Source organism: Sinocyclocheilus grahami, unplaced genomic scaffold (assembly GCF_001515645.1).
Source record: "Sinocyclocheilus grahami isolate Dianchi unplaced genomic scaffold, SAMN03320097.WGS_v1.1 scaffold1227.1, whole genome shotgun sequence".
Classification (NCBI taxonomy): domain Eukaryota; kingdom Metazoa; phylum Chordata; class Actinopteri; order Cypriniformes; family Cyprinidae; genus Sinocyclocheilus; species Sinocyclocheilus grahami.
The window spans coordinates 344985-371591 of record NW_015506406.1 but is presented as its reverse complement, the minus strand read 5'-3'; the positions used below and the strand labels follow the sequence as shown (position 1 = coordinate 371591).

The 26607-nt window shown below is 37.0% G+C and overlaps 2 protein-coding genes and 1 long non-coding RNA gene across 3 annotated transcripts in view; 2 read left to right on the top strand and 1 right to left on the bottom strand.

Moving 5' to 3' along the window:
- LOC107568240 (transportin-2-like) overlaps positions 1 to 2636 on the top strand; it is a 32803-nt gene extending 30167 nt beyond the window's left edge. The window contains exons 23-24 of the mRNA XM_016254173.1: positions 114 to 256; positions 341 to 2636. Coding sequence (XP_016109659.1) covers positions 114 to 221 — 108 coding nt within the window. The 3' untranslated portion in view covers positions 222 to 256; positions 341 to 2636. The remainder of the gene's footprint in view (positions 1 to 113; positions 257 to 340) is intronic.
- Positions 6 to 3017, bottom strand: LOC107568241 (uncharacterized). The gene is made up of 3 exons (XR_001606730.1): positions 2840 to 3017; positions 398 to 460; positions 6 to 233 (listed from the first exon to the last, which is right to left on the bottom strand). It is a non-coding gene; the product is annotated as an uncharacterized lncRNA (long non-coding RNA).
- Positions 3018 to 3469: 452 nt separating this feature from the next.
- LOC107568246 (transmembrane protein 104-like) overlaps positions 3470 to 26607 on the top strand; it is a 47072-nt gene continuing 23934 nt past the window's right edge. Inside the window, exons 1-9 of the mRNA XM_016254179.1 lie at positions 3470 to 3547; positions 4142 to 4312; positions 4540 to 4628; positions 5931 to 6052; positions 10756 to 10837; positions 11879 to 11975; positions 12084 to 12164; positions 16332 to 16431; positions 18166 to 18262. Of these exons, the coding sequence (XP_016109665.1) occupies positions 4584 to 4628; positions 5931 to 6052; positions 10756 to 10837; positions 11879 to 11975; positions 12084 to 12164; positions 16332 to 16431; positions 18166 to 18262 (624 nt within the window). The 5' untranslated portion in view covers positions 3470 to 3547; positions 4142 to 4312; positions 4540 to 4583. The remainder of the gene's footprint in view (positions 3548 to 4141; positions 4313 to 4539; positions 4629 to 5930; positions 6053 to 10755; positions 10838 to 11878; positions 11976 to 12083; positions 12165 to 16331; positions 16432 to 18165; positions 18263 to 26607) is intronic.

Below are 26607 nucleotides of genomic sequence, written 5' to 3'. Positions count from 1 at the left end.
TACAAATGCTCTTCTGTAACTAACAACTTTGATTAGATGGGTTTTACGGTTGGCCAAGATAGAAGCACAGTGGTCTGCTCTGCTTCAGCAGAATTGATCCATTTCTTGTCTAGATTTTGCATGGCTTCAAGGATCAGGTTGGTGAGGATAACTGGCAGCAGTTCTCCGAACAGTTTCCACCGCTGCTGAAGGAGAGGCTTTCAGCCTGCTATGGCGTGTAGACGCCGCCCCTGCTGACATGGGAATCAACTATTAGGTGAGAATAACCTCCATGATATATTAAAACATCAAACTAAAGCAGCTTTGGCCAATGGTTTGAACACATTTTTCTTATTTGCAGGTGAAATCTACGGGAGGGTTACTGGGGAACTCATCCATGTCTGTTTGTGGGAACTACCTGCTGTTAGAGCCAAAGACGTGTGCCTGTTTGTCATCTGGAGCCATCCCGCTTCCTCCAGCTCTGTGAAAGAGGATTTGAAAGAGTTGATGTGAAATCAACATTTTTACTGTCACAGTTTGGCTTCTGACTTGCTCAGAATGGGAATGAATCCTGAAGCTCAGGGATCTTGATCGGGAGGGAGGGATCGTTCAGGCAAGATTCACCAGCTGCTTATTGGACAAAACGACGCCATTCGATAGTCCAGCCTTAGCAAAGCCTGGCTTCTCAGCTAGATGCCAAAAGCACAAACACAAACTGCAACAAGCAGCATGCATGCATAAGGCAGACTGTGCCTAAACAATTTGTTTTCTTAAAGCGACAGGTCACCCGAAAATGAAAAGTTTCACCCTAATGTCACTCAAAACAAGTATATATTTTTAAGATGTTAGATGGCATAATTACTCTTTTACATATAACAAAAAGTGCGTGATAGCTGCTAATAGGACAAATTATGATTTACTTAATGCAGTGTTTTCCAAATCTTCTGAAGCCATGCAAATGTTTGTGTGAGAAACTGGCTGAAATTTAGTTATTCACTAATAGTCTCATTATTATTATTTTTTTGTGATGTATGCCGCATACGTTTTTCTTATGGAAAACTTTTATTGTACCTTTTTTAAAGCTGAAGTCACTTTCCACTTTTGTGTTTCATGGAGAATTTTCATTTTTGGGTGTACTTTCACTTTAAAAGTTGTTCGTTTAACTGGTAATTATATAAGTTTTTAGGGTTGGCTAATGACAGAAGCATGCAATCATTATGACACAAGTACATATTTCTGAATTTTCTGCCTGCTTAATTACTTTCCACAGCTCCAAGTTACATCGAGCTATTTTCATTCCATGAAGAAACTGCTCATTTCATTTATTGCTGATAATTCTGCTGCAGCCTGTAAAGGAACCATAATGGAATTGCTGATTTTATGATGGTCACGTAATGTTTCATACCTAGTTTTGCTTCCTTTTTTTTTTGCTTGACTAAAATGTTAGCATAGCAGGAAGGGCAATGAGGTTTCTTGATTATGTGACAAGTAATCCTTTTTCCCCAATTGATCGCTGTAATCTGTAGTCTGTATTTAAGCATTATTATTCCTTTTGTGTTGCAAACATCATGTTAAGATTGATCTCAGAAAGCCTGCACCAAGAATTCACTGTAGAGATTGAGTGTTTGCCTCTGCTGTTTTTAAAATAAATTCTAGGGAGTTAAATAACTAAGATGCTTAAGGAACTTTAGTTAGTGGCGTTATTGATATGCACTTTCTCTTATAAGGACAGTCTGGTTCCCCCTCAAAGATGGGAATCTAGTGAAGTTATGAAGGCCGCTTTTGTTAAGAGTAAGAATGCTTGGCTTGTGTAAGGACAATCTAATTAATTTTCACATGAGGGAAACCGCTATTTCTTTAATGAACTTAAATTTAACACGGAGTATAATTTTAGCAAAGAAAACTAATCTGCGTTAATAGCATGTAATGTGGTAAGATTCTCGTCTCACTGAGGTGTCCACACTATGCAGTTGTCCTTTTCGACAGACTAATGAATTGTGGAAAAACGGTAATCAGAAGGGCAGTGTTAGTGAGTCCCGTTTAAGTTAAAATAGAAAAATGACATTTGATTTCAAGTGTAATGTAATTGGAAGTACTTCATTCTATGTTGATGGGGCTTAGAATTTAGAAAAGGTTTCCGAAATCTTTTTCCTGTGTTTTTAGTTGTTTTGATCATGTTTTAACTGTTGTTGTGGTTTTAAATGCCTGTTTAAGCAATATGCATGTTCATCACTTTGAATGACAGTTGCATCTTAAGGTTTCTTCTCTCATCATTAAACACTAGCTCTGACAATCTCATTTTTAAAATGTATACATTTTTGTAAGCTGCTCCACCCTCTAGGGGTCTTTTTTTTTACATTTAGATGTGTTTCACAGATTTGGTAAGCAACCCTGATAGACATTTAATTCAAAATAACAAGTTTAACCTTAAAAAAAAAATGCGAAGTTGTGTGGTCACATTTTAAAATCATGCTGTATTTAGAATTGGTTATCTAAAACTGTAAAATGGAAAAGCCTCTGTTTCTAAATGATGAATTGATCTGATGCATTTGCTCCCGTTACTGTAATGACAATATGCTGCCAAGCAGACCTGTGTTCCACCAATACCTTGTCTTTTTTTTATTTTAATTTTTTTACTTTTTGCATTTTATTTAAAATTGATTTAAGTATTTGTTTAAGTGTTTAATATATTTTGTTTTGTGCACATGCACAAATATTTTTTTAGACTTTAAAAGTTTTGCCTTTTGCTTTTTGTTTTAAAGAATTTTATTTGATTTTATTTAGACATTTCGCAGTGGAGAAATGCGTCTAGCTTATGATTTTCAGAAAGTCTGCTGAAGCATTATAAGGTTTTCCTCACTCTTCCCACTCCTCAGTTTGGATGTTGACTTGTTTTTCCACTAATCACCTTTCTTTAAATTCTTTGAATGGGGAAATAAACATTTTCTGTCAAATTAAAACAAAGATTGGTCTCTTATTTTCTCCTTTAGCTGTCTGGATCAGTGGTTCCCAACCCTGGTCCTGGAGGCACCCCAACACTGCACATGTCTCCTTAATCAAACACACCTGATTCAGGTCATCTCATTAGTAGAGACTCCACCTGAAACTGGAGTGTCAGAGAAAGGAGACATGCAAAATGTGCAGTTTTGGGGTGCCTCAAGGACCAGGTTTGGGAACCACTGGTCTAGATGTTGACAATCCTAATGGTCTAGACCAGGGATGCCCAAACTCGGTCCTGGAGGGCCGGTGTCCTGAAGAGTTTAGCTCCAACCCCAAATAAACGCACCTGAACCAGCTAATCAAGCTCATACTAGAAACTTGATAATCCTAATGGTCTAGACCAGGGGTGCCCAAACTCGGTCCTGGAGGGCCGGTGTCCTGCAGAGTTTAGCTCCAACCCCGATCAAACACACCTGAACTAGGATTAGGATCAGAAGGAGCGCTTGATAATTACAGACAGGTGTGTTTGATCAGGGTTGGAACTGAACTCTGCAGGAAGGTAGATCTCCAGGAGCAGGGTTGGGCACCCCTGGTCTAGACAAAAACTCCCAGAAACAGTCTCAAAAAGGTGGGGGGAAAGTGTATGCAGTTTTGCACAAATGGTGTTATTGTTCACTTAATCACGTCACACTGAAGACTAGAGTAAAGATGCTGAAAATACAGCTTTGCCAACACAGGAATAATCTACACTTTATTAAAATAGAAAACCGATATTTTAGATGAATAATATTACTCTTTTTTTATTTTTTTTATAACTGTATTTTTGCTGAAATACAGCCTTTATGAGTATGAGACTTCTTTCAAAACATTAAAAATCGTACTGATCATATCAGAGTGTACTGATCAGATATTTGCAAAAAAAAAATTAAAATTATACTTTGCTTATTAATTACTGAGTATTTTGGTGAGCCATGTCCTCATTTGTAAGTCGCTTTGGATAAAAGCGTCTGCTAAATGAAATGAGTAACTTAAAATACAAGAAAAGTCGGCTTCCATACTGCAAGCGTCACAAAGCGTCTTTTTCGTGAAACGTCACCACATCCATCCAACCAATCAAGGAACACTTCCGATCTGCTACGCTCCACCCCCTTTCGCAGGAGCCGTTTCCTTCTGCCGTCCTGTGTACACTCTCTAATTTTAATAGATATGTTTTCCCAAACAGAAGAACTTCTGCAGCCGGTCTTAATTATCTTCTAATCAAACCGTGAGGAGGACACGATGCTCTCCACTCTGCCAGTGCGTCGCTAATCGTGAGGACGTCGCAAGAAAACTCGTGCGTTTCTAATAAACAACAACTTCGCTTGACAACTGGCGTCGCCTCAAACGGTGACAGGTGAGCTTTTTCTTTTAGCGTTATGAGTGATTTTAAAAAGTTTTCTGTCTGAAAATGATATAACCATAACGAAAAAGACATTAAATCTGCCATATTCTGTGACAACTGAGTGAATATAAATAAATCATAAACAACGGTTGACGCTAGCCATGTTACTCTGGCCTACTTATGTCTCTTTGGCAAAATAGTAGTGTATGAAATATTAAAACAGTCTTTTCTTTCATCAGGGTGGCAAACTTTCAGGTTTTAGAGTTGTGTTTTTCTCTTTGAGATGGCTGGGGGCATTACAGAAACAGGGGAGCCTTACTCACCATTTGTAAGTATTACATGTTACATGGAGTAGGTATTGATTGACCTGCTTTGCATAAACACACTGGTCAGTTGGACTATACTGTACACTCAGCTCTTTGTCTTGTGACAGTACCATAGTACTGCAAGCTATCATGTCATGCTTTCTGTTGCTTCCTGCCTGCATTCACAAAATAGTTCAAGACTTGATAACCTGTCATTTTTGACTGACGCCGCTGAAATGTTGTTCTGTTTTCACCCTTTCTCAGGATTTGATAACCAGATAATCTAAGTTAACAGTTAAGGGCTTAGGTGCCTTTACGTCCCTGTAAATCATGTGATTTGAAGCACTCACTTTGTGTTACTCATTTAAAGAGGAAATGAAAGCTCAGGAAACAGGAGAAACATGTGTGAAGGGTTCAAAATCAGCAGAAACCAGCGCATGATTCAAACTCGTGTTTTTGCCATGTTAGCCTTGTGGTTTACTTGAACTCATTTAAAAAAAGATATTTTATAAAATCTTCGTTAACTAAGACTAACAGTCAAAGAGTAGAACCTGTGGAAGCCCATTTCTGCAAGTTGCATTTAAAAATGTATTTACTTTTTTTAATTCTGTGGCAGGAATGAAAACCAAATTGCGAGAGATACATTTAGAAATTCTGAGAAAAAGTCAGAATTATGAGAGAGAAAAAATTAAGCCGTGGTTATCTTAATTATAAAATAGCTTATAATAGCTAATAGCTTTAGGCCCCAAGTTGAATTTTTTAGACAGTTCGAGATATAAATAATAATAAAAAGTACTTTTATTGCTCCAAACTACAAAACTTATGCATTGGCCTTCATTTAAAAAAACTCTTCGAAAAGAATCCTCTGGAAATAATCCAAAATAAATTAATAAGTTTACAGTAAGGCACATAATGCATCAGCTTGAGTGTACAGTATGTCTGTTATCTGCTTTGTTTTGTTCACGTTGGTTAATGGAAGATAATCAATAAGGGAAGTGCTCACAAGTTTCTAATAGAATTAACAGTACATTTGGCAAGTCAAGCTCATGACTAATTTACAGTAGACTATATTGATTTATGTGTGACTTAAGTTGGAGAAAATGCAGTGCATTAGAAATGAGTTATCGCGTACATCAGCTTATTGAATTGCATGATGGTGAAACATTCCAGACGCGTCCTCTTTGCAAGGAAGTAGAACAGAGAACATAGACCGATAATGTGTAATGGGCCCCTTTTTGTGAAAAAACTTGAGTGCCTCTTGTGAGCCATTTTCTTTTTTTCTTTTGAATCTGCTGTAGACATGTGGTTGTTTTGTGTTTATGTAGGTTGGCCTGGTGTACATGTTCAATCTAATTGTTGGCACTGGTGCCCTGACCATGCCCAAGGCCTTTGCAGCAGCTGGTTGGGTTGTCAGCGTCCCCCTCATCACATTTTTGGCCTTTATGAGGTATGTTCTCCCTCTAGTTTTTAAAAAAAGTCCATCTATCTTAAATGGATAGTACACTAAAAAAATGAAAAAATGTCATTTACTCACACTTAAGTGAGTAAATTTACTCGCACTCAAGTACAAACTTGTAGGAGTTTCAACCAAAACCAAGGGCCAACACCAACTTCCATCAGTTGCTGGGTTTCGTTGTATCTCTGTGTTAAACCCTGTTATTTTTATTTTTTATTTTTGGTGAGCCATGTAAACCAGCCTTGAGCCTTTTTAGGTTCAGAGAAGTGCATTAAGGCCTGTTCACACCAATAGAGATAACTATAATGATAACTATTAGCGTCCACACCAAAGCACAACGATGTTCTGTTTATTATAAGCACGCTACAGTTTTGTCGGGTGCTGATTTAAACGCTCGAGCACTTTAAAGCAGGATGGATTCTGACTGACTGTCAACGTTTTTATCATTCATTATATTAGCTGGAAAAAAAATAATTCTGAAAATGGTATCAGTGATATAATATAATAAATCTTCAGTGTCATTATCGTTATAGTTGTGGTGTGGACTTCACTATTCTCACAGAATTAGAACGATAATTAAAACCTTAAAAGTCCTTGTTCTAAACAGGCCTTTAATGATATGATAAACCAGGGTTCACATTGACACACTCAGAATAATAATGGGATCAATAATTCAATCAAATGATTACTTTGCACTTAATTGGAGTAGAAGTATTGTATCTTATTGACACATTTTTACAATAAGGGGTAAAATGCCAAAACAGTGGTCCCAACTTAAGCAACACTTAAGTTGTTTTTTTATGATAAAATTATAGATAAAATGTTTAAAATTAAGACAAAATGGACCCTTTTTGGTTGTGAGGCATTAGTTGTTCATAGTTAAAATGATAAACTACACCTGTGGTTCCTCTGCTAGGACATATGTGTGAACTTGAAGAGAACTGCCATCATACATCCTCTACAAATCACCCTGATACCAGTAAATTAAGGGTCTGTTGATACTTGTGGTTTGGTTCTTATGGTCCTTTTGGTCCAGACTAAAGCTAAATTAATTTAGTCCTGCTTTGCTTAGCATTCACAATGTCATTTTTAACACCGAACTTAAAGACACAAAAGAAAAGGAATAAGGACACAGTCACTACCACAGCTTTTATGATGTATATTTTGCAAACTGAACATCCAGAATTATTGCGTACTGGTCTAAATGCACTAATATGTGTGTACAAATGATGCTATTTTTAACCGCTTGGAACTCACAAAGAGCTTATAAAATATGTAAATTCAAATAGCACCTCTGTTGCATACATCACATCCTGGTTCGTTTAGATGTCTTTGGTGCCGTTTGACTGAAATATAAATGCAACATGGACCAGAGTTTGGAAGCTTGTTTCATATGCACCAAAGTTCAAATGGTAGTGTTAAGATTTACTCAAATGAATTGCACTAACAGAGCAATCTCACCAGAGTTCGTTTTAATCAAACCGAAGCTGCCAAGTGTAAATGCACCCTAAAAGTAATTGCAAAAATGGGTCAGAAAGTAAAGCTCTAAGAATAGCTCTAGCAGCATTTGTTTTCAGAAACCACTTTTTTAAAATGTATTTATTTTTTGCTGTTTTCTTATTGCGAGTCTTAAAGGGGTCATATGATGCGATTTCAAGTTTTCCTTTCTCTTTGGAGTGTTACAAGCTGTTCGTGAATAGATAAGATCCCTAAAGTTGCAAAGACTAAAGTCTCAAAACCAAAGAGATATTCTTTATAAAAGTTATGACTGGTCCACACCCTCCTAAAATGCCTCGTTTAAACACACCCCCACATGTCTACGTCACGATGTGGAAAGATTTGCATAACGCTGCCCAAATGTTCACGCAAAGAAAGAAGGCGTAACTTTATTGTTGCCGCTGCCACCATGTTGTGAAGACACTGTGTGTTTCGTTGTGAAAGCGAAACTACTTTGTTTGGCCCTCCAAAAGAGGACACGACTAGAAATCAGTGGTTAAGTTGTATTTACAACACTGTTCCAGAACAGTTCAACAAGGCATGGGCCGGTATGAGATTTTGACGGTATGATAACCTTAAGCAAAAATATCACGGTTTCACGGTATTGTCGTTACAGCTCTAAAATGTGTTATTTTTAAATGACTGGGTAAATAAAAAATAAAATAAAAAAAGCAACACAGAATTTTAGGAACAGTAGAATTTGTTTACTTTTTCTTTGATTTGTTTCCTAAAAAGAAGACGCATAAAGACATCTTTATTTAACCTAAATCTGTAATTACAGTTATTTAATTTTAGTTATATAATTCATATGCATAAAATTTATATAATTTCATATCATTTAGTTATATAATTTCATATACATAATTTGATTTAATAATAACCCAATTTGAAGCAAAAACAGAATGTTCTGACTAGCTTTGTGAAATTATACTACATACCTGAACGAAACAAACAACAGGAGCTCTGAATACGACGCATATTCACTCTCTGCCAGCAGGAGGCGCTTCTGGAACACCAGATAGTGTTTCCTTGGTTACCGCTGCACTGAAACACTGCTTTAATATGAACTATAGAGAAATGAGATTAAAAGAAAATACCATGTAAACTTTTCTGAAGACAGTTAGTTCCCCTCAGAAATACATTCATATAAACCCCCAAATCAATATTGAGGATTTTCTTCCAATAGTTTGTGCATCATGAACAGTGAGTGATCTGCTTGCTGCAGTATTTTTCTCTGTGCATCCGTCTTCAGCGTCTCTGGCCTCTGTTAACGGCTGTTTATAGACTTCATATTTTCACATAAATTACATTTTCAAAAATGATTGCATTGCAGTGCAGTTTGTGCAGAACAGTCCAGAACAGAGACGAGCTGCAATAAGACAAAAAAACAGCCGATTGCCGATCGTGTAAGTTCCAGGGGAAGCTCCTTAAGTTCGGCCGTCCTACACGCACGTGACTGACCGCTCGCTCGCACCAACAGGAGGAGGAGGGTCGTGTTACCCTCTACACTGCACTCAACCTGAGGGATTCCTACACTTTCAGTCTTTGAGGAGACATGAAAAACAGCGCATACAGCAGGAACAGTATAATGGAAAATATTTGTGGTTTTGAAACCGTGAAATTTTCAAATCGCGGTATACCTTGAAACCGGTAATCGGCCCATGCCGATAAGTTCAATCCAAATATTCAGATGTGTGCAGCGCATTTTATGGAGGACTGTTTCCTGATCCTGGGAGAGTAGCCTACAATGCCGGCTGTTCTGACTCTCAGACGGCAAGTACGTTTTCATATTTAAAGGATTTGCCACTGATGATTGAAACGTGAGTTTTGAGCAGTGTAGAGTAGCACTTGTTGTTTGTCGTTTCTCCGATCACAAATGCAGACATGGTTTTATGTTTACGCAGCGCGCCGATGCAAAGACAGTATAAGTCATTATAATCCGTAATTATGTCCTCACTGGATGCACAAATGCCTCGTTTATAATGGGTTTTGATGTTTTTGTCTCGTTTTGTCTCAAGACACGGCATCACAATATGGTAGGGGCGTAACATTTCCGTCACACGCTTGAGGTATTCAGCCAATCACAACGCACTGGATAGCTGGCCAATCACAGCACACCTCGCTTTTAAGACCGATGAGCTTTGTAAAAATCTACGCGTTTCAGAAAGGCGGGGCATAGAGGAGAAACAATAATGTACAGTATGTGGAAAATAATGTGTTTTTTTTTTTTTTTTCCCTTAAGCTGCATAAACACATTTCATTACACCAAATACACAAAATAATGTTCTTTTTAGCAACATCATATGACCCCTTTAAGTGCATACCTTGCTGCTTGGCAAGGCTGCTAGATTATTTTGGGGTTTTACATACCAGGTTTAGGAGGCTGTGCGTATTAGATTTCCATCGATATTCTTTATGGTGGTTTGCCAAATAGGGTTAGAATGGGTCTCCAATTTGCATATTGTTAGGGCATGAATTTGAGAAGTGTAATTCTCTACCTCGTCTCTACCTCATCTTGTGTGCTTTGAGAGCACAGCCTTGTCTTCTTTTGGTCTTTCTTGCATGCGATTTCTCTCTGTCACTCGCTCATCTTTAGCTGACCTTTCAACCCTGTTACCGCTGCCGCTGGTGCTGTTACCATCAAAACACATTTATCACCTCTGCCAAGTGCCAGCCTGCCAGCTGTCTGAGTCACTGACAGAGCCCAGGGGAGAGTTATGAGTGTTTAGATGAAACGGGATGGAGCTGTTTATCAATGACACAGCAGAGGAAAGAGCCCAGACAGCAGTGGTCTTTAAATACAGGTTATAGGAGGAGATGGACGTAGTGTATATGACATACAGTTTTGCATATTTTGCTCTAGGGCTGAATGATATTGTTAAAAGTCTGTGTTTGTGTGTGTAAAATGATGTATAAAAATGTGTAAAACCTTTAATGAAGTAGATATTATCAGTTATTATTTTCCCCCCCACTTACAAAGCCAGCACAACATAAAAGTTCAGGTGGGGAAAGATATTGCATTTAGTGAAGAAAAAAAAACACTTTTTGTTTGGTGTTTAAAATAATTTTTACTTTATTTTATGTTGTCTTTAAGGATTTTCTTTCTGATACCGGCCAGTGGCTTGTCTTTGTATTATGTTTTTCCTTGTTCTTATTTTATTTTTTTTAAGACTTTTAACTCTTCTGTTTTCTCTCAGTTTCATGACCACCACATTTGTTATTGAAGCCATGGCTGCTGCCAATGCCCAGCTGCGCTGGAAGAGGAGAGAACAGGAAGAGGTTAGTGACTGCATCAGTTTAATGCCAGCTCTACCCTGAACATTATTCTTATTCTGTCTCAGGTCATTCCCTATGAAAATTTCACTGATCATGCAAATGTTGCACGTCCCACTGCAGGTAATCAAGCCAGAAAGTCAATGAAGCTTTAAACAAGACTGACCTATCAGAGAATGAAACGGGGCAATTTAGGACAGAAGTGCTAAAATAGAGCTATTATGTGTTGAAGAAAACTCACACTGCATAGTACATTTCTAGTCTGTTTTACCAATACAAATAGAATATAGAAAACATCTTTGGCAAACAATCTTAGCCTATAAAACTTTAAAAGCAAAATGTTTATATTTAATAGATGATCTCTTAAAAGGACAGTTCACCAAAAATTAAGATGTTATCATTTACGCTCCCTCATGTTGTTCCAAACCTATTTTATTGCCTCACAAAAGAAGTTAGGCTGAATGTTCACCATACAATGAAAATCAAAGGGGATGAGTGCTGTAGAGCTCCAAAAATAACCTAAAAGCACCATAGATGTGAAAAACTATATTCAAAGTCATCTGGTGCCATAAATTACGCTAGTTCAAAATACAGTAATGTTGTGAAATATTATTACAGTTTAATGTTTATTACTGTTTAATAAACAGTAAAATGTAATTTATTCCTGTGATGCAAAGCTGAATTTTCAGCATCATTACTCCAGTCTTCAGTGTCACATGATCCTTCAGAAATCATTCTGATATGCTGATTTCCTGCTCAGTATTGTTGAAAACATTTGTGCTGCTTAATATTTTTTGTGTAAACTGTGATACATTTCTTTCAGGATTCTTTAGTGAATAGAGAGATCAAAAGAACAGTAATAGTAAAGACATTTATAATTTTACAAAAGATTTTTCTCAATTTAATCCACCCTTGGTAAATTAAAATATTCAATTCTTCAAAAAAAAAAAAAAATGACAGACCCCAAACTTTTTGGTTTTTGGTTGCAAGCATGTTTTTTTTTAGAATAATTAAACTAACCATTTTTGTGGTCACAACCATTTTAAGATTAATGACAGCGACTCGTGCTCAGACTATTCGGATGACGAGGTTGTCATCCGGGGACGTTCGGAACCCGTCGAGACGCGGCCCATTCTCTCTGTCCGTAAGTGCTGTTTGTATTGCTTTGTGTCTTTGTCAATATAATTGTTTGCAGTGTTACTCAAGATCAAAATCTTAAGGTCACTGTTGGTTTTGTCATTTGATATAACAGAGCGTGCCGCGAATATAGACCACTTTGACATTGTCGAGAGAGTCGAGATGGGACAAATGGCCTCCATGTTTTTTAATAAAGGTAAGAGTTCTTGCATCATTATGCACTACTATGTAATCTTCAGTTAAGACATTTAGCTTTATAAGGCTATTAAACAAGCCTTAAAAGAAGGCTTCCGAAGGTCAAGTTTTGCTGGAATCTTCAGTCACAGTGAAAAAGGCTGCTAATGAGGTGTAATTAGAACTAGTTTAATTACTTTTGGTTGTAATTACCTCACTCTAAATCTGTTATCTACTCTTATGTAAGGAAAGGGGAGGCTTGCTTAAAGATGGAGAACCCAGGTAATGAGAATCTTACGAAGAAGACGTGTTCACCTTGAACTACGTACCAAGGTGTCATTTATACAGATTCCTATTTTCAGGATTCTTGCACTCCCAAGCATCATTTCACGAGCGGCGCTATGCAAAGGCTGACTCAGCAGTGCCCAGAGCAGCCTTGTAATATCTCAACAGCATTGCTTTTGGCATCTTTTCCAACCATCAAGCAAAGGACGGGCATTAGAAATGGCTTGCTGCACTGTTCCATACAGGGTTGGAAATTTAACTGGGGCTTGGGGCAAAAATGCCACTAATTCAAGATAAGGGGGTACAAATGCCTCTACACAATTAAACTGGAGCTCAAAATTTAGTGAACAATCTATAAATACTTGATTGATTTTTTTTTTTTTTCTGAAATACTGTTAATATTCATCGCTCAATGTAAAGGAATATTAGCTGTGGGTATACCACAGTTATACTGACATGTTTGATAAAATAACCAAGGTATTTCAACAAAAGCCTTTATTCTGTGGAAAACACAGGGATCAAAATCAGAGGACAGTAACCACTGTAGCATGATAGAATATTACAGCTAAAATTTTGGAGGGTTACAGCTGTCAGAAATTAGTAGGAAGTGTAACGTCCCTCACTTTGACTACTTTGGCCGCAGGATATCACTGGTTTCTCACACTGCACTGGTGTGATCTTGGTCCACTCCTCTTCCACTCTCTTCCATAGTTCAGTAACTGTAGTGGGTTTCTTAGCCATGAATTTGTTGCCAAGGATTTTCCAGAGATTTTCAATCAGGTTTAGATTAGGACTCTGGGACTAATTTCATGAATTCAACGTTTTCATTAATTCAAGATCAAAGATTTATTTTACAAGTTTTTTGCAGCGTTGAGCATTATAACCAATCACACGCGTTTCTGTTGAGTTTATGGATGCGATGGCCAATCAGAGGTGTTCAGATTAATCACCGGTGAAGAAGAAATCATCTGAAAGCACTAATTCAAGATAAGGGGGTACAAATGCCTCTACACAATTAAACTGGAGCTCAAAATTTAGTGAACAATCTATAAATACTTGATTGATTTTTTTTTTTTCTGAAATACTGTTAATATTCATCGCTCAATGTAAAGGAATATTAGCTGTGGGTATACCACAGTTATACTGACATGTTTGATAAAATAACCAAGGTATTTCAACAAAAGCCTTTATTCTGTGGAAAACACAGGGATCAAAATCAGAGGACAGTAACCACTGTAGCATGATAGAATATTACAGCTAAAATTTTGGAGGGTTACAGCTGTCAGAAATTAGTAGGAAGTGTAACGTCCCTCACTTTGACTACTTTGGCCGCAGGATATCACTGGTTTCTCACACTGCACTGGTGTGATCTTGGTCCACTCCTCTTCCACTCTCTTCCATAGTTCAGTAATGTAGTGGGTTTCTTAGCCATGAATTTGTTGCCAAGGATTTTCCAGAGATTTTCAATCAGGTTTAGATTAGGACTCTGGGACTAATTTCATGAATTCAACGTTTTCATTAATTCAAGATCAAAGATTTATTTTACAAGTTTTTTGCAGCGTTGAGCATTATAACCAATCACACGCGTTTCTGTTGAGTTTATGGATGCGATGGCCAATCAGAGGTGTTCAGATTAATCACCGGTGAAGAAGAAATCATCTGAAAATGCAGGCGTTTTGTTCAGGACACATGCTTACTGACTGAATTCTGCACTCTCGCAAATTCTTTCATCAAAAGAGTATATACGATGTAAACCGGTTTCATTTTGCAGTGTAGACACCGCTTCAGTGACTATAACGGGAGTTTTTCTGAGAGTGCATAGCTCATCGACTGCTTCAGTGAGCTGGAATGTTCTTTGCTCGCTTTCTGTATGTAATTTATTCCCAGTTTAAATAACTGTTTTGTACTTCAAACTACTAAGATAACCAATATAAAGTTTAGATTTTCTAATGCGAAAAAAGTAAACTAATTTATAGACCATTCTTAACTTATGTCTGTGTAGCCTTACAAGAATATGATGAGCCGTTTTCCCACTCATAAAAACAATTTTATGTATTCTATTAATCAAAATGTATAAGCGTTATTAGATGCTTTATTACAAGAGCAGTAAACAACAATAACGATTTGTCGTAATGCAGTTCTTTTTAATAAATAAAAAAAATTATGTAACAAGAATTAATATGCTTTATGTAGGCTATTTGCATCATACAGCATTAACCAGTTGTCGTATAAATGTGCCACATTTGAGCAGCATTAAACAGTTGGTGTAAATAAACATGCCATGATCGATGCAGCTTCTGTACCACCTTTGCAGTGTAAATGTTGTTGAGAGAATTTTATTGGTAATAATCAATAGAATTCTGATTGATTGAAGTAACTGGTTAAATAGTATTTGACATAAAAGGCAACACAGAAACAGTTAGTAAGGTAATTGTAAAAAAGTGACCTTACAAGGGTAAAAATGCCCTGGAAATCAATTCCAGGTGGCAAACATGGAAAAGTTGATTTCTGACCCTTGTCCCATACGTCCACAGCATGTGATGGCAAACAGCTTCACTAGGTGGCGCACTCGTCACACCCTCCAGCAAACCAGTGCTGCACGCATTCGCTTTTGATGAACACAAACACACTCTTGTAGCTTCAAGGCTTTGTGTTTTCTCAGCACGGACGTCACACGCTAGCCATGTTGACTCTTTGTTATTCTATTAAGCGTGATGTGTTTTTTTTTTTTATGTTTAGATTGGCTCACTTAGTTATTCTTTATCTAAATTCACTTTTCAAAAACAATAGATTTACATTTTTTTTGTTTGATTTTAAATGTATTAAAAAATTGTGTAGAATTGTAATGTCATTCATCAGCCATAACATGAAAATAATTATTAGCATATCTAAATTGACCCAAATATTATTTATCATTGCATCTCTTTATTACATTTAAATGTACATATGCCTAATAAAGCAAGAAGTTTGGATTTTAATTCTGAGAAATTGTTCAAAAATAATATAGAAACCTCAGTATTTATAGTAACAGACTCACTTTTTCTCTTTTTTATAAATTGTAAAATAAGCACTTCACCTGACTTGTTCATAATTCCCCATGTTTTCTGCCAGGTTTTTGAAACTCCTCTTTGTCAAATGAACTGGAACCAGTTTAAAAATTATATTATGAATTAAACTCAATATTTCAATATTTAAAGTAACTTGCTCACTCTTTCTCCTTTATAAGTTTTGCTTTAAAAATTGTAAAATAAGCTCTGCAACTGACTTTTATAATTATGCGTTTATAATTTCACACGTTTTCTGCCAGCTTTTCGCTACTTATCTTTGTAAAAATGAACTGGTACTGACAGCAACATTTGCGGTTTCTTTTATTTGGAGGGAATGATGACTCAATTAAGCTTGTAAAATAATATATTGTAATTCTTTATTTAAATCTAGTTTTAATAGTCTGTTAGCTCTAGTGGACTTCAGAGTAATTAATGAGCTTATTGGTCGGCTGGACCGTTCAAGATCCTCGTAGGAGCTTCGGTGATGATGAATGTGTGATATGGTATGTGGTTCCTCTTGAATGCTCTCCATCTCATCTCCAACTGGCAGGGACCGAGTGATGGATGGATGGAGGAACAGGTGAAGAGGAGTGTGGGGTTAATGAAGAGAAGAGCAGGGGGGAATTTCGTAATGAAGTGCTTGCTTTTTTAATTAGGATGATTTATATGGCTGTTATGTGGCTCCATGCGTTTAGTGGGTATAAAGTGTTGGGGAGGAACAACATTAGAGGAATCTTCTAGGGAATGATGCCGCACCATCTTCATGTTCAGTCAACATGTCCACCTGTTTGTATTTGAAGTGATGTTTTATGTAAAGCCATGAATCTTTAGAATGACAGTTGATGCTTCTTTCGCAGTTGGCGTCAACATGTTCTACATCTGTCTCATCGTGTACCTGTACGGAGACCTGGCCATTTATGCCGCTGCTGTACCTGTATCATTGATGGAAGTTGCATGGTGAGTTAATTTTTCATTGAATCTGTCTGCTATTTTATCTCAGTGGTTTGTACAGACAAATGCAAGCAAAATTCATCAGACAATGTAGCATTTACTAAATGGGTCTTTAGAGTTTGAATCTGTCTTTTAGTTTTCCTGGTTCAAGGGTGTATTTTATATATATATTTATTAGGGGTGGAACGATACATGTATTCGTACCGAAACGGTACGGACATCTCGGATGAGGCCTTACAACGAATACAGGCAATTCATCCCCAATCCAGAAGGGGCAATGCAACGCTGTTTGATAACCGGCCGCCAGCAGAAGAACAGCGAATGCCATGAGTTGTGCATTGTGCTGATTCTAAATGTGTCTCTCACAGACTGACAAAGGAGTAAAATCTTTAAAGGCTTGTGCCCTCAACTGTTTGCGAAATGGATCTTTGTGCTCGTGTATCCTACCTCTCTCATTCGGCACAAATTCAAATATTCCATAATATTTCCTATTTGCAATGTAATGTATCTGAATGCTAAACTATTATTTATTATGCAAATTATAGGCTTTGTACTTCAGTCGCGTTCCAACGGTGACACTGAGGCAGGCACGCTGATGTTTGGTTCACTGTATTTTATTTTGATAAAGTACCAACTGCACTGTCAAGTTAGCAATGCTGGAACTGATGTTTTTTGTGTGCGTGTATTCGCGCACGCCTTCCTTATACCAGCAGAATCAACTTTAAACACTTACTGACTTATTAATAATGCATCACTGTATAAAGGTCTGCTTTTATTTGTGTACACTCACAATGAAAACAAAACATTGTGCTTTTGTAAAATAAAGAAAACAAATAGGATGTCGCTTTCTGCCATTTGAGTTTCCTTTCTGTGAACAAATTAAGCGTGTCACAAAAATGAACTGAAACTCAGCATATATAGGCTACGTTACGTTACGTGTCGCACTGTTTTTTCTTTTGTTTGTCTGTAAACTAAATCAAATAGGCCTATATTTCAAGAATTTATTCCTTGTATGTATGTATATAATAAAGTACCAACTGCACTGTCAAGTTAGCAATGCTGGAACTGATGTTTTTTGTGTGTGTGTGTATTCGCGCGTGCCTTCCTTATACCAGCAGAATCAACTTTAAACACTTATTGACTTATTAATAATGCATCACTGTATAAAGGTCTGCTTTTATTTGTGTACACTCACAATTAAAACAAAACATTGTGCTTTTGTAAAATAAAGAAAACAAATAGGATGTCGCTTTCTGCCATTTGAGTTTCCTTTCTGTGAACAAATTAAGCGTGTCACAAAAATGAACTGAAACTCAGCATATATAGGCTACGTTACGTTACGTGTCGCACTGTTTTTTCTTTTGTTTGTCTGTAAACTAAATCAAATAGGCCTATATTTCAAGAATTTATTCCTTGTATGTATGTATATATGTACTGCAGATTTTATGTATATAACATAATGTAATAATATTTAGTATTTTCACATCTAGGTGGAAAATGTTTTAATTTGTACCTACTGTCTGTTCAAAATAAATGAAAAGAAAGTTAGTAGTTGTACCGAAATTGTATCGAACCGTGACCCCCGAACCGAGGTACCGAACCGTGACATCTGTGTACCGTTCCACCCCTAATATATATATATATATATATATATATATGAGATAGATAGATAGTACTTTATAAACTCCTGAAATCGATTTTTAAGAGGTCAGAAGTGTCTAATTGTTTGTGTTCTCGCAGTGGGAATCACTCGTGCAGTGCCGGGAGTGTGAAATACAACGACACAGAGTCGTGCTGGGGCCCCGTAAGACGCAAAGACGCCTACAGAGTGTTTCTGGTGAGTGCAGCAGCGCCTGTTACAAACACAGTCAAACACACGCACCTCGTTGGCAGCACTTATGTCTCGGCAGGGTGCTGGAGAAAGACAAACGAGACACTTAATACTTCTGCGTAATCTCTGTGGACTCCTCGCCCCTCGTGTACCAGGAGGCTCTTGAGTGCCCTTGAAATTCACGTAGAGCTACAGCACATGACACCGGTTTGATTTCCTCCTTGGCTTTAGCATTGCAACAGTGATTGATGTGCTGATTCATTCATTCCGCTCTTCTCCACCCTCCTTCATCTCTAGAAATCAGGGAAGTTGCTGTCCCGTCTACCAATAAAAAGCATTGGTTCAGCTTTTTTTTTTTTTTTTTTCCTCATCGCATGGGTAACTCAGCATATATAGGCTACGTTACGTTACGTGTCGCACTGTTTTTTCTTTTGTTTGTCTGTAAACTAAATCAAATAGGCCTATATTTCAAGAATTTATTCCTTGTATGTATGTATATATGTACTGCAGATTTTATGTATATAACATAATGTAATAATATTTAGTATTTTCACATCTAGGTGGAAAATGTTTTAATTTGTACCTACTGTCTGTTCAAAATAAATGAAAAGAAAGTTAGTAGTTGTACCGAAATTGTATCGAACCGTGACCCCCGAACCGAGGTACCGAACCGTGACATCTGTGTACCGTTCCACCCCTAATATATATATATATATATATATATATATATGAGATAGATAGATAGTACTTTATAAACTCCTGAAATCGATTTTTAAGAGGTCAGAAGTGTCTAATTGTTTGTGTTCTCGCAGTGGGAATCACTCGTGCAGTGCCGGGAGTGTGAAATACAACGACACAGAGTCGTGCTGGGGCCCCGTAAGACGCAAAGACGCCTACAGAGTGTTTCTGGTGAGTGCAGCAGCGCCTGTTACAAACACAGTCAAACACACGCACCTCGTTGGCAGCACTTATGTCTCGGCAGGGTGCTGGACTCACACCGGCTGAAGGTAAGAAAGACAAACGAGACACTTAATACTTCTGCGTAATCTCTGTGGACTCCTCGCCCCTCGTGTACCAGGAGGCTCTTGAGTGCCCTTGAAATTCACGTAGAGCTACAGCACATGACACCGGTTTGATTTCCTCCTTGGCTTTAGCATTGCAACAGTGATTGATGTGCTGATTCATTCATTCCGCTCTTCTCCACCCTCCTTCATCTCTAGAAATCAGGGAAGTTGCTGTCTCATCTACCAATAAAAAGCATTGGTTCAGCTTTTTTTTTTTTTTTCCTCATCGCATGGGTAAGCCTCTTACTGCATGTTAACCACAGGAAATTATGCTGATTTTAGAGTGTGTGCCAATATGTGCTTGCCTTAAAGATGAGGAGCTTTTTTCCCCTTCGTGCTTGGTTTGTCATCTCGTGTTGAGTTTTAAGATGAGGTCGCGTGCCGTGACTTTATGTATGTTGTGTATCTGCTGTAATTGAGTTTAGTTTATTAGATCGTTTGTATGCAGGCATTTAAGATGCTAGAAGACATAACCCACGTCTTCTGTTCCCAAACTCTGAATCGTTTGACTAGAAGACCATCATTAATTTTCTTTCTGGACATGCCCTTAAATAAATCTTCTTTTTTTGCTTTTTGATGAAAGATTAATCCGCTCAGGTTATGAACCGAGTGTCGCTGCGGCGGTTCTGTTCCTCTCACCTTCATCTCCAACTGTCTCTGTTGTTGTGATAGAGGAAAATTGACCAATTTTGAGTCTGGGGAATGTTTATAGGGCCTAACTGTCTGAGCCACCAGCTTTGTCAGACCAGGTAAATCTGTTCCACAGGATGTTTAACCAAGCACTTGGCCATTCTAGTTACAGCAATATAAAAAATCTTATTCTTGTAATTGTAATATTAAAAAATAGTGCATTGTTTAAGTGTTAAATATTCATTATTAAAATGTTAATGTAATATTATTAATACATTTACTTAGATCGTTTGTATGCAGGCATTTAGGATGCTAGAAGACATAACCCACGTCTTCTGTTCCCAAACTCTGAATCGTTTGACTAGAAGTCCATCATTAATTTTCTTTCTGGACATGCCCTTAAATAAATCATCTTCTTTTTTTGCTTTTTGATGAAAGATTAATCCGCTCAGTTTATGAACCGAGTGTCGCTGCGGCGGTTCTGTTCCTCTCACCTTCATCTCCAACTGTCTCTGTTGTTGTGATAGAGGAAAATTGACCAATTTTGAGTCTGGGGAATGTTTATAGGGCCTAACTGTCTGAGCCACCAGCTTTGTCAGACCAGGTAAATCTGTTCCACAGGATGTTTAACCAAGCACTTGGCCATTCTAGTTACAGCAATATAAAAAATCTTATTCTTGTAATTGTAATATTAAAAAATAGTGCATTGTTTAAGTGTTAAATATTCATTATTAAAATGTTAATGTAATATTATTAATACATTTAAATTATACAAATGTTATTAAAATGACTATTGCGTAGTTTCATTGAGTGTACTGAATTTGGTGTATTCTGATTAAAAATAAATAAATAAAATTGTGTCTGGAAAGAAAGATTTTCATCACTATATGAGATTTAATGTGACGAAACGTTTTCTGCATTACAGTTATGAGATTTTTGGGGCAATGTGCTTATTTGTCATGAACATCAAAATGGCAACAAATCACAAATCTTAATGGTCCTAAAAAATAGGATATTTTTGGTGCAAATTAATATTTCTTAATTTTGAGACTTTTTATTTTTTAATCTTGTGATGAAAAGTGAGGCAGCTATTTTTTTGTGAGATTCACCCTTTAAGACTGTGCCATCAAATTTATGTCAGCAAAATTAAACGCGCATTGGTGCTTCAGTGTTTTAACATTACCACAAAAATGTCAGGTCACATTTGCATGCAAATGAGTGACATTTACATAAATCCACCATCTTTGCTCTAACTTTGTTTTCGGTTTCGTCTTATACCTGAGCTTGTCTGAGAACACTTAACTTATGTCAGTCTATCACTTTGATTGTTTTTTAATCGTGTTGTTAATTAGCAGTTCCTCACTGACACTCTGTACATTTCTTTCAAAGCAAGTTAGTCCGAGTCTAACCAGAGTCCTTGTTACTTATATGGCCTTGCATTCTAGATCAGTGCTGATCATGCAAATCTATCTCCCGTCCGATTAAGAAGACTGCTGCTGAAGCGTAGCACAAAGCTATTACAGGTGCCATGATGTGAGAAAAATGAGGAGATCTAACAGTTTCACCTGTTATTATATCTTCAATCTTCAGAAATGCATTCATGGCAGTTTCTGGTTGTCCGCTGGAGTATAATAATGTTTATTATACTCCATAATGTTTCTAGCAAATATTCCAGATTATTGAATTGTATTTAAGTGCCCGTATGCCCTTTTAACATGTCTTGAATATATTCCTAAATTATCTTACTTTTGAAACTTGCCTTTAAAAAAAGAGTGAATTGTGACCTTACAGCTATAGCGCAGATGCGTTCGTTTTTACTGCTTTTTGGCATGTTTTGACTTTGACTTGAAGCCGTACGTGGTCTGCCTGAGAATATTTGAGCTCGATGGTCAGTTGTATCCCCTTGTGGCCGGCGGGATTGATGTTTGACACATTAGTACAGCCTCATGGCATAAGCTTTAGAAAAGAAAAAAGGAAAGATTAAGAGGGATATTATGCCTTCACATAACACCTCGCCTCACTATAATCCCCGAGTGGGTGGCAGACTGTGACACTGTTCTTTCTCTACCTGTGACACACAAAGAGGGATGTTATGGATGTCTTTCTTTAGAGGAATGCGGCTAAAGAGTTTCCAGGAATGGAGTGTACTGGACTAAAGACTCTCAAACTGCATGTCTCAGCAAAGACCTTTATAGCTGCTATTCTGCATTGTACTGCTTAACGGCCGTTCACACCTAATACAACACAACCGTACATTGTGTAAAATTTCCTGCCTGACATCTGTGTCTTTAATCTGACATGTATAGTAGGGATGGATGACTTGGTTGTCTTTGGATTTGGTAATGGACCCAGCTGTGATTGGTGTCATAAAACTGGGCAGTTTCTTGTTTAAATTCATGCCTTTTAAAACAAAACACCATGCAAATTCACCTCTTTCAACAAACTCAAATGAAAAATTTACATTTTGTAATTTACTCACCCTCATGTCATTGCAAATATTTTGTGTTCCACATTACAAAAATTTAATTTTAATTAAAATTTAAAGACTTATTTTTGGGAACAAATGTGAGCATTGATTTGTTTTGTTTTGTTTTTTTTGTTTGAGGAATATATCTGTTTTGGTATAATATATAGTATTGAATGAAGTATATAGTTTAGAAGCACTAAACACAAAAAATGTGTCTGATTTTTAGGTGACCTGATTTAACCGACATCTGAATTAAAATATTAATTGGAAATTAATATCGGAAGGAACTTCATCCATCAGGATTTGATTGGGTCATGAAATGTTAGACTATGATTTAACTGATATATTATTTTTCCCTGCCTTCACTGATTTGTTTCATAAGTAACAGAAGTCATTTCGTATGAAGAGAAACATTTAATGATTTAAAAATGTTTTTACGTATCTTTCTCTGAAATTACCTTTATGTACTTTTATTTACATTTTAATTTAATTTTTTTGTTTTCATTTAAATGTTTTAGTTTTGAAATGTTGTTGTATGCATTTGTCATTTTTATTTAATTTCTTTTATTATCTTAAATGTGTGTGTGTGTGTGTGTGTGTGTGTGTGCATGTATGTATGTGTGTGTGTATATATATATATATTTATAGAGTTTTAGCTTTTAGTTTAAATTTTTCTTATTTGCATGTATGTATGTGTGTGTGTATATATATATTTATAGAGTTTTAGCTTTTAGTTTAAATTTTTCTTATTTGTAAGTCGCTTTGGATAAAAGCGTCTGCTAAATGACTAAAAGTAATAGTTTTATATTAAAAAGTAAATTTGCCAGCCATATATAATATACATTTTTATATTAAAATATAAATCAAAGTAAATGTACTAGTATCATTAAAAAAAAATAAAAAATTCAGGGCATATTATATAAATATAGGAACTGAATACTACACAATAGGATCTGGGGCGGTTATGTAATTACTACATTTATGATCCAATTTGCATGTTTTATGACTCATTGCACATTAGTTTTCATAATGAACAGTGTGTATGTAACCGCATGTGCTTGATTACTTTTTGTTCTCTTCTCATTTCTTCCCACTTTTCTCTCTTTTAAGTGTCAAGTAGATCACTGCAGCCAGTCACTATTTTATCCTATCATTAAAAAAAAATTCCAGCACTTGCCGTTCTAGCAGCACCGCAAACAAAGAGCTATTTTTGAGCTCTGGCTCAACAGCTGTCCCTGAGCAATGCTATATTTTTAAAGTCCGAGACGGATGACACACAAACCTCTGAAAATATCAGGGCTGCGGGACAAGGACGCAAAGCAGCATTTCAAAGCAAAATAATAGTAATTTCTCTACCCTTAATTAAGCAGTTTTGTCAATTGTGACACTTCGGTAGATCCATTTGGGTTGTCTGAAACCGGTATGGCTAAGGCTGAATGTTTTTGTTGCCTGTAAAGTCAGACAGGCAAGTGACAGCTTTGATCAGTAGTAAAGGTCCACACTGTGTCATGTTCACTGCAAACTGTTAAGAAGATCAGTAGACTGAGACTTCATCTGCTATCGATTCATTTCAGTGTCCATTTTAAAGAGCTTTTTAAAGAACCAAACGATCTGTTCAGGCTTTAATGGCATCTGATCATAAGGCGCTAACACGCATCTTTTGACCGAAACGTTGTCAAACAAGCTCTCGAAAGTTTAAAAGATGTACTTGAGTTCAAGTCCAAGACATTGTTGATTCATTTAGGGAATGTATTGAGAGCCTTCTGTGGATCTGCTTATATATGGAAGGGATAATGTGGAGTGAGGCTGTAAATTATATCAAGGACAGGAAGGTGTCCTCCCTTTTCTCATTGGGCTGGTAATTATTCTGAAGGGGAAGCTGGATTGATGGCTGTACATGATCACCTTTTTTCTATGGGTCCTTGTTAAATGAGCTCATTTCCTTAACCATCTTGATGGGACCTTTATACCAAACAGTCTTGCTCATAAGCTACATTTCTCAATGGGTCAAATGATGGTCGTTTAACACAATGAAACATCTCATTGATCACTGCAAACCAGAAGATTCTTGTGGCATAAACGGTCGCAGTCAAGTGACCTTCGTAATTTTATCATATTTTATTTTCTCGAGCTTGGTGTTTTCATACAACTTGTGACACAAAGGATTTTTACTAATTTGAATTAATTTGACTTTTACAGCAATATTGTAAACATTTGAGAACTCAAGTTGTCAGCAGTAGATTTTGGTTTTGCAGCTCTCTTGGAGAAAGCTCTTAGTTTAGATGGCTCTGCAGGAATAAGACAACGCAGATGGTTTAGTGGATATTAGCACAGCAGGACGAGGAGCTTGAGCAGTGGCCCGCCAGGGGAAGAGTCCTCTCTAATCCACAGTGGGAGCATCGTGCCAGTGCAAACACTGGCTGACCCACAGTCACACTGCCGATTCTTGCTAAACAGGGAAGGAAGGAGTTTTTCGTGAGGACAGTGAAGAGATGTGGCAGATAAACTTACAGGGAAGTAAATGCAGATAAAACAAGCGCAGCCTTGGGTTAAGATCATAATATACCACGTCTGTAGCACACTTGACAGCTCTTTATATCTTCTGTAGGATATGCAAGGATGAGTCTGTCACAATGCTGTAAACAACATTGCGGTAGTTGATGTCACAGCGACAGCTCTGGTCCCAAATGCTGTTTAGGATCCCACAGCTGTCACCCCATGTTTTAGTGTGTCTCGTTTTGTTATTAGCAGTGTTAGTTGTCTGGGAAAATCCCATAGATTTACACTGAAGAGACTGAAATATCATAGAGATTTGGACCAGTAAGAAACCCAGAGCGTCCTGGCAACCACTAACAGGCCTCAAAAGTTTGTGTCTAGTGTTCATTCAGGTCCTCTTCTGTCTTATTCTGTAGCCCATTATTATAATTACTTAATTTCCCATAAGTCCATTTCTGCATGCTTAACTTCAGTCCACTGAACAGCTTGTGTGTTCACCGGGAGTTTCCTGCTGGGTACAATATTGTGTTCGGGTTGGAAAAGCTGGTTATCTGGTCCAAGGACATCGCGAAGTGATGTAATGGTCTTCCTCAGTGGGTGTCAGGACGAAGCTGTACGTGATTTCCATGAAATGAAATCCACAAGCACAACCGATGTCTGCTTATTAAAACATCCTTGCGGATGTCACCCTGAACACACAAGCTACTTGTTTGACCTTGTCATACTTGTTCATACCTCATTTTGTTTGGTGCCTGAAAGGCGTTGAAACCATTTTTTTTTTTAAGGAGCATTTTAGATTTACAAATATATTTGTAGTAATTTGGTTGGTGGATTTGGTTGTTTACCTGAGCTTTACTTTAGTATTTATCAGATGGCATAAATGTGAGGATCATATCTGTTAGGATCATTGACTAGATTTGGAGTTATTTGGTGGAGATTGTCCAATTTTATTTATTTTTTTATTATTATTGTTTCAGTCATAGTCTCCCCTGACTGCTTTAGAGTAGGGAAGGTCTGAATGATATTTTTAAAGAAAGTTACATTGGATTAAAATTAAATGAAAATGACAGACTCTTCCAACTCTATTGCCAGTTATGAATTCTGTAGCGAATACACACACACACACACACACGCGCATACAGTTGGTATAGGAAAAGGATTCAAGCTTAGGCAGTAAAGAGAAGAGAAAGCTATGGTACCATTTGATATTCAGCAGATCTACAGCCTGAAGGAAAGATCAGTTTCTTGGTTCAAACACACCTTTGTAAAAAGGTGCAAATGATTCTTCTCAGAATCTAACAGAACCGCAGACTGGAGGCGGGTCACTGATGTGAGGCCTTTAAGGCCTGACAAGATTCACGCCCCTCAGGATGAGCTTGTCCAATGAGAGAGGCTGAAATTCCAAGCGGGAGTTTGGAAATACTGGGGAGTTTTATGACCCTTTGTGTGAGAGCATGGTAATTTGCATATGGAACTTGAATCAAAATTACTAAAGATTCTTTGAACAGTAATATATTTCCTATATACCAACATATAATATACACTCTCGTTTAGATCATCAGAAGACGAATTCGTAGATACTAAACATGGTAGGATTACATATAGGTAAGATGCCATGAACGAGTGGTTCTATCATAAGCCTGCATAAAACGGTATACAATATACAAGGACAGAAACAACATACACAATGATCT